At 35.2% G+C, this 17,978-nt stretch overlaps 1 protein-coding gene across 4 annotated transcripts in view; it reads right to left on the bottom strand.

Moving 5' to 3' along the window:
- LOC114331251 (trans-Golgi network integral membrane protein 2) overlaps positions 1-17,978 on the bottom strand; it is an 86,264-nt gene that overhangs the window by 62,899 nt on the left and 5,387 nt on the right. For 2 of the 4 annotated variants that reach the window (XM_028280750.2, XM_028280749.2), the window contains exon 2: positions 683-1,295. In XM_028280750.2, the coding sequence (XP_028136551.2) occupies positions 683-1,292 (610 nt within the window). In that variant the 5' untranslated portion in view covers positions 1,293-1,295. Of the gene's footprint in view, positions 1-682; positions 1,296-2,391; positions 2,509-2,614; positions 2,706-17,978 lie in introns of those variants that run through there. The other 2 variants (XM_028280751.2, XM_028280748.2) reach the window with 2 other exon arrangements.

A 17,978-nucleotide genomic window follows, 5' to 3' on the forward strand; every position in this document is an offset into this window, starting at 1 on the left:
ACATTTATTCGAAACATTTTTTAAAATTGCTGATAGATGGCGCTAATAAATGGTATTTTTCCAATTAAAGCGCCATCTATCAACAATTCTAAAAAATGTTTCGAATAAATGTTGCTTAATTTTTCATGACGAATCCGAATCTGTAATAAAAAGTGGGGGTTGTTATTTAAGATTTTAAAGTTACCCCCCCACCCCACCTCCAGTGGGTGGGTTGGAGGGTCATGTTTAGTGTTATTCGATAGGTTTTCGAAAAGTATAAAAACCTTTTTTGGTTTCTCATTTGGAAGTGTATTTCTCGAGATATTAGACCGTTTCTATAATTTACCTATGGTATCAGGATAAATCGTTTTTCTCAATTATAGCGCCATCTATCCACAGTTCGAAAAAATGTCTTGAATAAAAGTTGCTTACTTTTACGTAACGAATCCAAATCTGAAAGAAAAACTAGGGGTTTCCATTTGAGATTTTAAAGTTACCCTCCACTCCACCTCCAGGGGGTGTAGTGGGGGTTGGTGTTTGGTGTCATTGGATAGATTTTTGAAAATTATTGAACACGTATTTTTCAGTTTTTCGATCCGATGTTTAGTTCGCGAAATATTCGACCGTTCCACTACTTTTGGGACACCCTGTATATGAAAGGGATAATAAAACAAAAAAATATTTCGAATAACAGAATTTTTACCTGGTTCCTGAGGATCATTGGATAGCGGTTGTGCGGGCTGTGCTTCATGTGGTGCTGCCTTGTTATTCCCAGGAGGGTTCTGAGGATCGGGTACTGGAACAACTGGCTTTTCAGTAACATTGCTAGTTTGAAGATAATAATAGTGAGCAAATAGGCATGCTGGCTTCAGCTCCTCTTCTTTGAACAAATTTGGGCATATCATCAAGCAAGAAAGTGTTTGAAATTTAGGAAATATACTTTGAGATGAATTTACGACACTTTTACAAACGGAATCCAGAGTGTACTTTTTTAATTTTATCTCGTCTACCGTTGGATAATTTATGGTGTTATTTGATCGACAGTAACTAATGAGAGTATGATTATACAAAGTACACAAAATTACAGTCTCATCGCTAGACTCTCTGATTTGTGTCTGATTGAGTTTAAACACATCTTTGCATGTGTCTAAAATTTCTTTTTGATTGGCCCTAAGTGCTGTAACATTCGCACATTTCTCAATAGTGCCTGTACGGGGACTTGACTTTGCAGATAACGTATTATTGAAATCTGGAGGTGCAGTAAGACATTGACTAATACCCAAAGCTACACAAGTTATAAACAAAAAAGCCATTATCTGAAAAAAAAGAGAGAGTTATAAGTATATGTGTAAAAAATGTAAAATCAGTAAATAGTGTAGGAAATGTTGAACCTCGCAAACAGGACGCAAGTCCGGTTTTATTTTTTTTTTCTGGTATATGAAGGGGTGCTTATTATGAGACAAACTTTTTCTTAAAAAAGTTCGCTCCGGGACCCCCATTTTCATCCCTTTAAAGGGGGTAATTTGTGGTTTTTTCGAAACGTAGCCCTGCCTGTATGTTTTGCAAAATATTTCTTTAACAGGAATATGAAGAAGGGATCTATTTTTTTCCTACATCTTTCAAAGATTTTTTTTAATTTCCTACTATTTATTCCACGACAGCATATTATGTATGTCTATCACCCACCGTTTAGCGGGGGTGGCGCCCCAAAGTTGACAAGTTTTAAAAAAAGATGTTTTAAAAAAAATATTTTTCCCTAACTGTAATGGGATTCAAGAGGAAACCCTACGGCAATTAATCACAAATAAGTGGCTGATTTTTTGATATAGTTTTCATTTAAGGGCAATTGCCCATTTTTTAATTACACCGTGTTACATTTTAAAAAACCTCTTTTCATATCATCTGAATCGCTTATGGTAGCGTAAAAAAACTTTCAGCGATTATCCATGTACTAGTGTTATTTACTTTGTATAATGCACTCCCATTTTTCCCCAGAACCACCAAAAAAAAAGGAGAATTAATAAAGAAAATATGAAAAAATTGATTTTGGGCGCCACTGTGGCTTTAGGGTGCAAAGAAAATAAAATATGCATCGGTCATAATTTGTAGATGACATTGTGTTCTTTTGTTTGTTACCAATAAAATGAACAGGTGACGAAAAAAAAAGTGGAGCCCGCCAACGCATTTCTGAGGTTTACGGCGCCACTGTAAACGGTTTGTAACGGTTGCTTATACGAAAAAAGTTGATAGGAACTTATTTGTAGACAATTTGTGTTTTGGTTGTTGTTGTGGCCAGATGAGCTACAAATTTGGACCCAAGGGGCATTCGTTTGCGAAACACGGCGAAGATTGGCCCGTTCGATGTTGCTGCGCGATATTTTACAGCTCAGTCTGGCCATCCACTACACTCACCTTGGGACCCATTTTCCCGCTTCATTTTACTGCTCTTACGGCACCGTAAATTGTCGCTTGTCTGGCCGTAGCCTTACGAAGGAGACAAAATAGAGGAGGAGAAAACACAATAAGCAAATCGGCTGTCGAACGAAAACAGACAGCTTCCGAAAAAAAAAGTATTTAGAGATTATATTATCTATATAGAGAACTTATCTATTATGCGGAGATAACTTATCTATACCCTTTCAGGTCCTAATCTGCACAAAATCAACTAACACCCTTACATTTTTTGTCACAGTTAAATATGTTCTAATATAACTACCCATTGCATATTTATGACTACCATTTTTAATTTCCACCTTTTATTTATGGTAATAAACATTTTAATTTAAAATACATAAAACGGTATTATTATTTGTCAAGGCTTAAATTAAAATCAAAAATAAATATTTAAAAGGTTACAGTGTACAAAACAAACACTGTTATCATTACTACATAATTCTAGCTTATCGCAAATGTTATTTTATTAATAAATTATATAAGTTATATTTATAAACATATTTCCCGCTACATTGCAATTTTATCAACAATATTAAATAACAAGGGAAAGTTTTGCTTTTAATAAAATTAAAAATGATATTAAATACAAAACTTTATTGGGACCAATTTTCTGATAACACCTTCGTGGTTTCTAAAATTTACAAACCAACGAATTGTTGGAGCAAAGAAGGCTGATAGGGAGATCTAAAAGTTGCAGCTCACTTCTCGTCTGTCAAGCGCGATAAAATTCCAACCAAAAAATTTATTTATTGAATTATTAATATTAAATAACTTTATTATACACTTAATCACAAATGCTTTGCACCACCAAAAATTATGCTCATTTTGAGAGTTGATTTTCTTGTGAATGAATTAACTGATTTCACTATTTTTATAAAAAATGGGATAATATCCTTTAAAAAAAGCATACCAAATGGGAGAAAAACAACTTAAAATAATCTGCTATGCAGACGACGCAATATTAATCTCTTAAAGTGAAGATGATTTTTACAACGTATGCTGCACCAATTTAATATAACCGTTAGAAAATTTAACATGTTAATGTCCCCAAAAAAGACTAAATGCATGGTTATAACAACAAATCTAATAAGGCGTAATATCTAAGCATCACACTATCTAGCTACGGAAAGCTCGAAAAAGAAGTGAAAGATCAGGTAAATAAAGCAAACAGGCCTACAGGCTGCCTGAATGACACAGTATGGAGAAATAAAAATATCGGAAAAGAAACGAAAGGCAGAATTTGCAAAACAGTCATCAGACCAATAATGACATACGCGATAGAAACACGAGCTGATACAGAAAGGGCAAAAAGGGAGGAAATTGTTGAAAAAATTGTTCTGGGAAGGAAATATCGAATATGTTTGCTGATTATTTTTCGACAGTGTACTCACATGATAATATTAATATTCCCACTCATGAAATATCCACATCCAATAACCATATTCCACACTTTGATATTAAAATATCAGATATATTTAGTAAACTCTCTTCTTTGGTTGTTAACAAAGGGCCTGGACCAGATGGGCTACCTACCTTATTCTTAAAAAAATGCTCCTTTATTCTTTCAAGACCTCTGTACCACATTTTCAAGCTCTCCCTCCAAACTGGAATCTTCCCCGACTAGTGCAATCCCCAAGGTATTTGAAAGTCTGGTATGTGACATTCTAACCCCTCTATTTGAACCTCTACTAGTCCAACAACAGTTTGGGTTTAAACCAAGAAAATCTACAGAATTAAATCTTCTTAGTCAGGTGGACTTCTTGCTGGACACGTTGGAGAAGGGGTATCAAGTGGATACGATATACACTGACTTCTCCAAGGCATTCGACAGGGTGCCACACAATATTTTGTTGCATAAGTTAAAACTGATTGGGATTGATGAGCCTTTATTGTCATGGTTCCAAAGCTACTTATCTGATCGTAGACTGATTGTTAAAATTGGCACTTTTCTTTCTAAAATTATCCAAGTTCCATCAGGAGTGCCTCAAGGCTCTCACCTTGGGCCACTCTTGTTTAATATTTTCATAAACGACATAAATGAATGCTTCGCAATCAGTTTACTTTTGCTCTTTGCTGATGATCTAAAATTATGCTGTGTGATTAAATCCCCAGAGGGTTGTGAAAAACTGCAGTACGATTTAAATAACTTGCTAGAGTGGTGTAAAAGAAATGGCATGGAACTTAATCCAACTAAATGTAAAACTATGACTTTTTCCCGTTCCAGAAATGCTATTGTTTTTTACTACAATATTAGTCACTATACTCTCGAAAGAACTTCCCTTTTTAAAGACTTGGGAGTAACCCTTGATACAAACTTACGGCTTTCTCATCATGTTGTTAATAAGGCTTTCCAGATGCTTGGTTTTATTAGAAGATGCACCCAGGACTTCACAAATATTACAGCTTTAAAAACCCTCTACTGTGCCTTGGGCCGTCCCCATCTTGAGTATGCCTCCTGTGTATGGTCTCCTTTTTATGGAGTGCATACTAATGCTCTTCAGTTAGTTGAACATAAATGTTTAAAGCAAATTGCCTATAGACTCAATATCTTGGACAACTACAATGATGCAGATATTCTTAATATCCTGGGTATGGCACCGGTCACTGCTTTTAGATTTGGTCTTAGTATTAATATAGTCTTAATATCACAATAAGAGAAGGGATCTCATCACTTTTTACAAACATGGAAAAACTGGAACTCCAGAGCTTCTTCAAAAAATTAATATCTATGTCCCACTAAGAACAACCAGGGCTACAGTTAGTTTCCATTACCCAATCCACCGTACTAACTATGGTCTTAACAACTTCTTCACTAGAACTGCCAGACTAGCAAACCAGCACCTTAACATTGACCTTTTTCAAACTTATAGCAAGTTCCTGAGTCAGGTTTTAGTAAACATTAACTAAGACTTATTGTGCTGTAAAAATAATAATAATAATAAACTCAAAAGTGACTTGTCTGCTTATGTCCTCCGACCACACTATTTAGTGTCCTTAGGTATGATTATTTGTGTAATTTGTATTGGTAACATATTTTATTTATGTTGATAATATGTATTTTTTGTTCTCTATATTGTATGTAATTTATATTTTAATCTATTGTTTTTTTTTCTGTAAATGGTTGTAACCGTATATAAATAAAAAAAAAGAATGCTATGAACAGAAGAGATGAAATACTTCGAAAAATAGACGGTAAGACCCTATGGGATGGAGCTAGAAGTGCAGATATACGGCAGAGATGCAAGGTGGACAACATAATTAACTGGGTGAAAAACAGAAGAGTAGAATGGAACAACCACATAAGTCGAATGACAATAAACAGAATAGTAAGGACGGCGAGAGACGGTTCCCCAATAGGAAGACGATCTGTGGGAGAACTGTGGAGAAAACAAAAGTCAACATTTAGCTATACTAAACATGGGAAAACCCCAGAAACGCCGAAGGGTTACCGTCCTTATATCACTTCTCTGGCTCCTATATAAGCTGTATGAAAGACTTATCCTGCACCGCATGGAGCAAGCGGTCGACTCGAAAATCATACTACAGCAAGCTGGTTTCAGACCTGGGAGGGTCTGCAACAGCCAAAGTTCTAGCTCTGACGTAACACACCGAGAACAGATTTGAAGAAAAAAGATAACATGCCTGCTCTCTAAGCGCCACGTACGATATGGTCAAATACAGAAACCTGCTGCAGAAAGTCTATGCCATTCGTAAGTACTACCAACTCATCAAAATAATGGAATCACTACTGCAAAAAAGATGATTCTAAGTGAGTCTTGAGGGGACAAAAGTCGCTGGCGAACACAAACAAACAGCTTGGCTCAGGGTAGCGTACTAGCAAGTAAATTTTCAATCTGTACACCAAAGATCAATCAACGCCAACTTTTACTAGAAACTTCTTATATGCAGAAGACTTGGGCGTCACAGCCCAAGGTTCAAGCTTTGAAGAGGTCGAACAGAATTTGGAAGCTGCCCTGAATTTGAAGTCCAATTATTATGAAGAAAATTCGCTAAGACCAAATCTAATCAAAACTCAAGTCTGGGCTTTCTACCTTCAGTTCCGACTGGCCAAAAGGAAACTCAACATCACCTGTAATAACACCTTGCTAGAGTACCTCAAAAGGACGATATACCTCGGAGTCACACTAGACCGCACATTGACATACAGGTTCCACTGTGAAAAAAACCCAAAAGACGGAATACGCATGCTCGGCATGGAAGATATCTGCGCACGCCAAGTAAATGTCAGTCTGAACGAAACTTGCAGCCTCATTACCGACTGTATGAGACCAGCCCCTCTGAACAAACTGTATAAAAATGTTGAATGGGTTGCATATGTGAGTTCATTTTAAATGAAGTAAAGAAACACAGACTTATCCAGAATCATTTAATTTACTTCGACGACCGGTTTCGATCTCTATAATATACAGATCATCTTCAGGTCGGCGTTACAAGTGATTAAATGCTACAAATTAAATAAAGCCAGAGTTAGAACATTGTCTGGTTGTATCAAAATGCAAATAGAAAGCCAAAATTTTGAAATGTATGTAAATGTTGACATTTCAGAACAACAAACTAATACATACGTACAGTTCGTCTAATATACTTACCGTTGCACGTCATATTATCTACGTCAGAGATCTAAGTTGACATAGTTGCCAAAGTATAAAAAAATCCTGAATCCATTTCAAATCAAATAGATCGCATAATTATTGCAAACGTGGATTATACAACAAAACGAATTAATATTGAATGTAAATAAATAAAACCTCTAGAAATAGAAAACAAGAATTAAGTTATAAACCTACGTTAAAAGTAAATAATAAAAACAGTAAACATAATAAAACAAATACCTATAGTAAAGAATAAAAACAAATATGAAGTATCACCGCAACTGTCAAATAAATGTTACCAATTTATGCCAAAATGTCACCTTTGTTCGTTCGCAGTTATAGTGTAATTCGAACAAGTGTGCTTCATAAAAACGCTTTATATTCCACTTATACAAATTAAATGAAACAAGTTAGGGTATGTGTCTTTAAATGTACATTAATAGAAATATTCCAATATTATTTCTACGCGTATATAATAAAATATGTCTAGTGGCTGTAATTCCAGTTAAACCGGGAGATATTAACAGAAGTTCAACCACGATTTTCTAAGTCCTGCACTTTGCAATAAAGGAAGGTTAGAGAAGGTACTTACAACTTGTGGAAAAATCCACTGGTTTCCTGTGACATTTTCCTGTGAAAATTAGATTTTCCATGAAAAAAAAAAATTGGGAGTTGCGATGAATTTTATAAGTCCTGCCATATCCATAGAATAACAGGATACTATCTATTTTATGAAGAAAATTTTTTGGGCAGGACGGTTGCAAAAGGACTAAGGGAGTATACAGATATACAAACGTGTAATGAAAATAATGAAATTTTCATAATTTTTTAAGTCCTGCCAACTTAATAAATTAATCATATTTATTTCAAAATGACCAAAAAAATGTTGGCATGACGTCACCTAATGTTTAAGTTCACTTGTTTCTTGGAAAATTCTGTATAAAATTTCGCTCTGGTTCCGTGATTTTCTAAGTCATAAAATAAATTTTGTTATAAAATAAATAATTTCAGTAGACATTATTCAAAATGGCAGGATGTTTAGTTACACCTTTTTTACTATATATAGTTAAAAAACGTGTACGAAAATTCGTGGAAAATTACACGATTTGCTAAGTCATGCCATTTTGCACATATCTCAAGAAGGTTAATATAAATCTATTTTCAAAGAGGCAGGATGGTTGTATAGTTATTTCGTATAAAAAAAAATTAAATTGTGTGTCTGTAAAATTATTTCAGGGTGTTATACAAACATATTCATATCACCACAATTTTCTGAGTCATGCCATGTCGAGTATGCTTAAAAAACACTAATCTAAAACCGTTTAAAACTTGACAGGATAACCGCAAAGATGAATAATACAAAAAATTCATTTGTATATCATTAAAACAATCGTATCCTATTAAATATTATTTTCCTGAATAATGTCTCGGAATTTTTACACACTTTTCAAATCTAATAGCAAACTGTAACATCTTTATTTTAAGTGATTAGATCATATTTTTATCTAAGTAAACGCAATAAAAGTAAATAAACAATTTTTACAATTTAGTGGTTATAGTAGGGAATTTACCTACGCATTATATTATACAAGGTGTCCAGAAACTCTCATAACAAACGAAAACCGGAGATTCCTCAGATAATTTTAAGAAAATTTAACTCAATTCACCTAGTTCAAAAATGCTTCCGTGGAAAGCTAGAGCTCTTTAAAGATGGCGTCTTGTAATTCATCATCGTCATAATTCAACCCGGATCTATCCACTGCTGGATATAGGTCTCCCTCAGTCTTCTCCATGCATTTCTGTCCTGGCTGTCTGCATCAAGTTTCTGTCGATCCGTTTGATGTCATCAGACCATCTGGTTGGCGGACGACCTCTACTTCGATATGCTTCGTCTAGAAGAAGCATATCGAAGTCTTGTAATTACTTTCTTTAAAATAGCTCCAGAATGCTTTTATTTGGAAAAACGAAAACTGGTACACTTATTGATCTTCCAGAGGTCAATTGTCAAATGTCAATTGTCAATTTTTAGTACCGGTCCTAGGGGTCCGTTTTGGGTACGGAAACGGATATTTTATCGAATACTTTTCTTTTCTCGCTTTTAAGCATTTCTGACACTGTATTATTAAATTCTGGGATAGTTTTGTACTAAAAGGTATTTTTGCTTTAACTCAGAAGAATACGAAGTTTTCTAGAAAAATCGATTTGAAAAATTTTTCGTTTTTTGGTTTTTTGGGTTTAAAAGAATTAAGAAAAATTCTATTTAGGAAAACGAAAACTGCTACGTTTATTTCTCTTCCAGAGATGAATCGATTTTATCAATTGTGAATTTCTAGTACTGGTCATAGGCATCCGTCTTGGGTAGATCAAGGGATATTTTATCTCATAATTTTTGGTCTTTAAATTTTTAGACATTTTTGAGAGTAGAGTATTAAATTGTGAGGTATTCTAGTACTAAAAGTTACTCTTGCTTTGAGTCGGCAAATATAACGTTTTTTTTTTTAATTTTTTTAAAAATTTTTTCAAATTCAACAAACGAAAAATTTTAAAATGGGTTTTTCCAGAAAACCGTGCATCCTACTGACTTAAAGCAGGAGTACCTTTTAGTACTAGAATACCTCACAATTTAATAATCTAGTGTCAAAAATACCTAAAAGGGAAAGACAAAAAAGATTCCTATGACTGGTACTAGAGATTCGCAATTGATGGAATCGATTTATCTCTGGAAGAAAAAAAGGCGGACCAGTTTTTGTCTTTCGAAATGGAAGCGTTCTGGAGATATAAAAAACTAATTACAACGCGCCATCTGTAAAGAGCTTTAGCTCCCTTAGGCAGGCCGCACGTCAAAGAAACATGAAACGTAAATGACGTTTCATGGAAATAAAACACTGCTAAACAAATAGACGTCCGGCCATTTATGCGACTCTCCGAAAATAAAAATGTTTTATGAGCATGAATCACACTCGTTTCATTGGTAGGCGGACTTTAAGAGTTGTTTAGCCGTGTTTCATTTTCATGAAACGTTGTTTTTTGTTATCAATATATTTTTGTTGCAAAGCAATTTTATCCGGCTTTCTTACTTCCCACAATATACACACGCATGTAACAGGCGCTAAGTTGCCGCACTCAACTGGTTTTCCTGATATTATAGGATTGTAGATATTGTCCTGATATTGTTTCCTATATTTAATAGCAAAATGTCCTAACACTAACAACACCAGAATAAATCGATTTTTAAATACAGCACCTATCTACTTGCAACTTTTTGCATTGTGTTCAGGATAACATCAGGAAAAGGTGTACAATATAAAAATGGGTGGAAATTGCATTTTAGTGCATAACATGCATCCAAAAGTGCATAAACCTGTCAAAATCAGTGTATCAAGGGCAAAATTTTGTTATTTGGGAGGTTTATGGAGTTACGAATACGCAAGCAGAACCGACCTCCGAATCACCTAGTGCCCAGAGTTGCTGCTAAGGCACGTCATCTGGAGTTTCGTGGGATATCGGCAATAAATTAAAGCAAACAGATTATTCGAGGGTTTTTGGGATGGACAAACACGAATATGACATTACAACCGACCCTCGGAGCACCTGGTGCCCAGGGTGACTGATCTCGAATTTAGAGGGTTTTTGGAGGTCGATTCTGATGGCGTATTCATCTTCAGCAACCACAAAACTCCTCGAGTAATCTACTTGCATCACTTTAGTGTCTGAAAGCCTCGAAATTTAAGAATATGGCGTGTATATCAGTCACCCCGAGCACTAGGTAAAGATCTGTTCTAATGTGACATTCTTGCTCAGAAACCCCAAAAACCACCTGAGTAATCTGTCTGTATCAATTTACTGCCGAAATTAGTATATAAATATGGTATAGAAAATGCTTAACAAATAAAAAGGTACCATAAAATATCATTTTATTATAATACTAAAATACAGGATGTCCTATTTAAGAAAACTCAGAAAATACTCATTCCGAGTTTCAACCAACCCCGTATACTAAAATTAAACATTTTGGTATACTATTAATAACTGACAATAGTAGACTATATTAAAAATCGTTTAAACATAAATTAATAGAAGTTTGGATATCAAATCACTAACAATATGTATAGGGTGTGAATGTTCCTACAAAATTAACAAAAAAACGTAATTATATTTTAAACTACCTCGTATAATATTTCAAAACACTATATTTTATTAAAGAGAACATCGAGTAGAATCCAAAAATATAAAAATATACAGGGTATTCCATTTAAAAAAACATAAATTTGTGTCACCCTGTCAAAACGGGTAGCCCTGTATATTAGAAAATACTGTTAAATCATAGTCCTATCTGTGGCCCATGTTTTACCTAAATAACTTTTTTCGTATATCTTACGACAAACGAGTAATTGGACTTTGTCACACTAATGCCCCACCCTGTATACAAAATAACCATAAAACCATCCTGCCTCTTTGTAAATAGACTTATATTAAGATTCTTGAAACATGTGCAAAATGGCATGACTCAGAAAATCGTTGACTTTTTCACGAATTTTCCTACAAATCTAGGACTCCTGCCGTCTTACAAGAACTATTTAACCTTCCTGCTGAGTACCGAAAAGGTATTGATTGTATTTAAGTATTATAACTTTTTAAAGGCAGGACTAAGAAAATCACGGAATCAGCGTGAAAATTTTCCGCAGAATTTTCCAAGGGACAAGTATACTTAAACATTAGGAGACGTCATGCCAATATTTTTTTTGAGCATTTTGAAATAAATATGTTTAGTTTATTTAGTTGGCAGGACCTAGAAAATCATGAAAATTTCATTATTTTCCTTACATGTTTGTATACATATATACTCCGTTACCCCGTTTGCAACCCTCCTGCCCAAAAAATTTTCTTCATAAAATCGATAGTATCCTGTCCATCTACGGATATGGCAGGACATAGAAATTCATCGCAAAACCCTATTTTTATTTTTTGGGAAAATCTCATTTTTACAGGAAAATGTCACAGGAAATTTGTGGATGTTTCCACAGATTGTAAGTACATCGTCTACCCTTCCAGTATTGCAAAAGGCAGGACTTAGAAAATCGTGGCTGAACTTCTGTATAATATCTCCCAGTCTAAGTGTACTCGACAAAATGACTAACAAAGAACACACTTACCGCCTAAATTTTTCGTGTTGGTATCATGTGACGTCACGGGCTATGACGCGGATGACGTGCAACGGTAAGTATATTAGACGGAGTATATGCACACATATGAGAAAAAGGTACTCATAAGCACGCATACGCACATATATGTATGCGGTTTATGACTATTTGTTAAATTAAGTTAAATTTTATAAATTTAAATTTTTTTATAATTTTGACCTACTTACATGCCGTTACAAGGGATGCTTTGTAAGTTCATCAATAACATGTTTAAACGTCCAGATTATGCTAGTAGGATAGCTAGGTGAAGGACTGGGTAAGCGGACATGCTTCGTAGGTCAAAACACAGTGAATTGGAATGGATCCTGCCTTCAGGATCCATTCCAATTCACGTGCATACGTATGTATCAGTTTGTTGTTCTGAAATGTCAACATTTACATACCTTTCAAAAATTTTGGCTTTCTATTTGCATTTTGATACAACCAGACAATGTTCTAATGCTGGCCACTCACTTACGGATATCGAAGAGGCCGAGCGACTGACCGGCGGTTAATTGAAGCCAAAATCACCACATACATGCAGTTTTCGTAAAGGCGTTGGCACGCTCGATCACAAAACTGCATGTGTGTGGCGTCTCAACTGCAGTTCATTAACTTAACTACTCAAATAACGGCCTTCAGTTCTGGCCTGCATGCCATAGTCTCTTCGATATCCGTAAGTGAGTGGCCAGCATAACTCTGGCTTTCTTTAATTGTAGCATTTAATCACTTCTAACGCCGACCTGAAGATGATCTGTATATTGTAGAGATCGAAACCGGTCGTCGAAGTAAATTAAATGATTGTGAGTAAGTCTGTGTTTCTTTACTTCATTTAAACTGTATAAAGCTTCGGGTATATCAATAAACGGAAAAATCTTGAACAACATAAGATTCGCAGACGACACCGCTATTTTTGAAAACAGTCTAGATGCACTGCAACTATTAGTAAATAGATTACATCAAGTCAGTATGGACTATGGACTACAAATGAACGTTAAGAAAATCAAGTTCATGATTATTTCTAAAGCAACATACAGTAGGAAGGTTGGATATCGAGGGAAAACAAGTAGAAAGAGTGAATAACTACAAATATCTGGGAACCTGGGTAAATGAAAACAATGACCAGGGTAGAGAAATCAGGACACGCATTGAAATTGCAAGACAAGCATTTATAAAAATGAAAAAGATATTTGTTAATCGAGACCTTCCTCTGGAGCTGAGGATAAGAGCCTTAAGATGCTACGTGTTCTCGACTTTGTTGTATGGAGTGGAAAGCTGGACACTAAAAGTAGAAAATATAAAGAAGTTGGAAGCCTTTGAGATGTGGTGCTATAGAAGGATTTTGAAAATACCATGGATCCAACGAGTTACAAATGCAGAAGTGTTAAGAAGGCTGCAAAAGGATTGCGAGGTGATGAAGAACATCAAAACAAGAAACCTAGAATATTTAGGCCACATTACCAGAGGTGCGAAATATGAGATATTAAGGCTCATAATGCAAGGTAGAATAAAGGGTAAAAGATCTATAGGTAGAAGAATTTCCTGGCTGAGAAACTTAAGAGAGTGGTATAGTTGTAGCTCAGTAGATCTTTTCAGAGCAGCCGCCAATAAGGTACGGATAGCTGTGATGATAGCCAACCTCCGATAGGAGAAGGAACTACAAGAAGAAGAAGAAAGCTTCGGGTTACTCGGATGGTGACTCCCGTAGAACAGCCCACTAGTTCACTGAAAGGTCCAAACAAACCTTACAACCACCATTCCCTTTTTGGCCACGAATCGTATCCTGGCAGACTGAAATCAAGAAAGCGTTTCCTTAGCGCCCTACTAGATGAACCCCCACCCTGTTATCCGCTAGCAGAAATAATTCCCTAGATCCAAATCAAATAGCCCGCCTAAGGGTAAGAACAGAACAAGTGGGTCGCGGTGGAGGTGGAGGTCGCGGTCGATGCCGATATCCATGTAAAACAAACACATTGTAGTGGATGGAAGAGAACAGAACAGGTAAGTCGCGGTGGAGGTTTAGCGCGATGCCATCCAGGAGGTTTACATCGATGGTTTTGAAAATAAAAGAGTTTGTTTTACATGGATGTCTACTGCGCGGCCTACAAGGATGCTTCCCTGTGATTGGTCCGTTCGAAGCCAAGTTGTCATTACCTGCGCTATCTGAGTGGATACTTTTTATAATCCCTTTTTTGTATTCAGTTTATTTTTGAATTTCTAGTTATTAAATTCAGTAAATTTTTAAAATATGAAGGAGGATCTGATTATTTACACCTGACATTTCATCACTATCATCACTTGACTGACACAACATCGCAAAAGCACAGTCTTTTTGTCATTCAAATTTAATTAAACTTCACTTGATAGTGGTTCTAGCTCAACTGACAGCGCAGATGAGCTCCTTGCTATGTGCTGTCGACATCGACCGTGACTTAACTAGTAGCATCCACAGCGACCTACACCTCCACCTCGACCCACTTGATCTGTTTTTACCTTTACATCCAGCATGCCTAAGTGAAGATGTTATTAGAGGAAAAAGGGAAAACATGAGATATTAGTTTATGATTTTTTATCGTTAACTCAGTATAGGGCTTTTCATCGATTGTCATTTGTTTCAAGCTTCTGTCATATGTTGTATAATGTATGTATAATATTAATATACACGAAATATACGACATATTACAGAAGCTCGAAACAAATGACTGCGAATGAAAAGCCTTATTGTTTCAGTTAAAACACATGTTAAAGAATAAAACCGTCTGTTCTTTGTTTTTAAAGATATCAGGGTAATTTAAAAATCAAAATATTCACAAAACATGAGACTATAATATGATTTCGATGTATACCCACCGTTGTATTTTGTCCTCCCTACAGCATGTCTCAAACTTAACATAAGAAAAACATTTCCTCTTTTCCACTAAGTAGGTATAAAAGAGAAGTTTGAATAAACATTTTCCCAACAGTGCAAGTAAATAGCAAAAAAAACTGAAATAAGAAAAATTGTGAAATCCTCTAATCCCTTCACAAGAAAATCAACTATCAACATGAGCATAATTTTTGGTGATGCAAAACTTTTGGGTTAAGTGTATTTACTAAATAGTTCCGATAATAAAAGGGTGATTCCTGGAATGAAATATTTTGAAGAACATGATAAGATAAGAAATGATAAAGGCATTAAAAGGATATCAATTGTGTGGAAAACAACCCAAAATAAATTGTAAACATTCCTTTCGCACAACTTGGGAATATTTTGACAGATTTATTTTCAGAGACACAACTCAAAAATTTCTGCCCGTCACTAATAATATCTCAAATAAACATAACATAGACTACAAACAGTCTATAAACATAATATAGACTTATTTCATTGAAAAATGAAGAATAATCATCAATAATCGGAGTGCATTTTATGAAAAACTTTCCATTCGTAAATACTAATCTATAAAATAAACGACTATAAACTTCAAAAATAAACTTTTGTTTCAATTCAGTTCAACACGCTTGTGATACCAAAATTTTATGTGAAAAGACTGAAGAATCAACATTACCAGAAAAATTGTTTGAGTCACCAGAAGAAAATTGGCAAAGAGTTCTAAAAAAAATTATTGTTAAATTAAAAGAAACATTCCCCCTACGTAAACAACCGAAACATCTGTGGTGGAATCAAGAATGTGAAAAGGCACTCGAAAAGGGAAACAAAGCATATCAGGATTATTAAAACTAAAATATCTGAAAATTACATAAGAATTCCATTGAAATGCGAATAAAAAAAATCAAAAGAAAATACCTAAACTAACAACCAGATCAAAGGATATACACCACCAAACCTATGTTTCCGAAAACAGAAGGAAAAATGTAAAAAAACTAGCCACCAACAGTACAGACAGATAAAGTAGAAGAAACTCCCCCTCATCAATCAGAAATACAGTCACACTTACATAAACCCAAAAATGAAACATGTAGAAGAGAGGATAGTGGCCGAATGCTTGAAACATTATTATACATGTGGGATTCGTTAAAGACAATCGTAATAAAAGTCCGTTTGATGTTTAACAGTTTTAATTAATAAAATAGAGATAACTAAATTATAGATACTATTAAATTGAAATGTAAAAGTGTTTGTGTAATTGCGACTAAAATTTTACGAGTTCTCACAAAAGAAACTGTAAAAAATACTAGGGCATCCCTGCCATTTCGTTCGTTGCAATCCGTGACTGCACGCCGGGGTTTGTCCTAGTTGGGCAGAGAGAGAGAGCAGCATATGTGCCTCCTGATGAGAGACTAATAAGTTTCGAAACCGGTAGAGGTGCTTGCTGCACGCTCTGATTGAACTGGAATAATGATGCGGCTGTAGTTTCGTGTTGCAACGAAATTGAAAATGGTTATTCATTTTTGATTTATGTTTACTCCCATTGGAGTACGAGGGGAACCATTCTCGTTGGAACTTTACCGCGCTGAGCAGATGAGACGTGAATTATAAATTGTAAAATTCCCTCATCTTCCTTAGTCTCAGCATCCGTTATGGCTTGCAAATTGTAGAAGCCTCGGAGGTGTTACCAGAGAAGGTTCCCATTGTTTTCAGTCTGGTAGGATGTAGAATGACATTTTTTGATGTTGTTTTATGTGCTATTAGATTGAAAACTTACGTTTTTTGATAGCAGTTGCCGCTAGGGCATCCCTGCCATTTCGTTCGTTGCAATCCGTGACGGCACGCCGGGGTTTGTCCTAGTTGGGTCAGAGAGAGCAGCATATGTGCCTCCTGATGAGAGACTAATAAGTTTCGAAACCGGTAGAGGCGCTTGCTGCACTCTCTGATTGAACTGGAATAATGATGCGGCTGTAGTTTCGTGTTGCAACGAAATTGAAAATGGTTATTCATTTTTAATAGAAACTGTCTTTGAAATAATCGCGTTTATCTACTTAATATATGACCGGCTTGTCAATATATAAGTACGTCTTAAACTTCGTCCTTTCGATTATTGCCAAACACAACGTCTTTTCTCAGAATCTCAAAATCAGTCTTTTCTCAGAATCTCAAAATCGACTGACTATACAACCCCCACGCTAAAACAAATTCTCTTAAATACATCTAATCTCCTTTTTCCGTTTTAACCTATTAAGATTGGATCAAAGTATGTACCGACGAAAACTATTAAAATTAGTCAAGGCGGCTACTGTTTATCTTAAAGTCGATTTCAACCGATTGAAAATAAACACAATCTTCTCACTAAACTACCCTTCGATTAGATACGCCCCCACATCTGTCCCTAAAAGCGTCGCCGACGTTCGCCCGTTTCTTATTTGTACTGATAATTAAGAAAAAATATATACAGGGGTCTTCAAAATTAAGATAAAATATTTACAATTCTACATACATTTGGAAATATATTTTCAGATGAACAAAATAAAAGGAGATATCCAGAAGAAACTGTCAGTGGAGTTGAAAATGGAGGAGAGAAAGAAAATAGAAATGGATATCGAGGAAAAATGGGAAAATTTTAAAGAAGTAATAATGAAGAAGGCAGAAGAGATATGCGGAAATCTAATAGTCAGAAAATTAAACAAAAAGACGGAATGGTGGAATGCAGATAGGTATACAGGAAGAAGTGAGGAAAAAGAAAAAGGCATGGAAAAAATACAATAGTACAAGAGAGGAACAAGATAAAAAAGAACACCAAAAACACCAGAAACATAGTGAAATAACTAATAAGAAAAGGAAATAAAGAAAGTTGGAAGAAGTTCGGTGAATCAC

This window comes from Diabrotica virgifera, chromosome 8 (genome assembly GCF_917563875.1).
Source record: "Diabrotica virgifera virgifera chromosome 8, PGI_DIABVI_V3a".
Taxonomy (NCBI): domain Eukaryota; kingdom Metazoa; phylum Arthropoda; class Insecta; order Coleoptera; family Chrysomelidae; genus Diabrotica; species Diabrotica virgifera.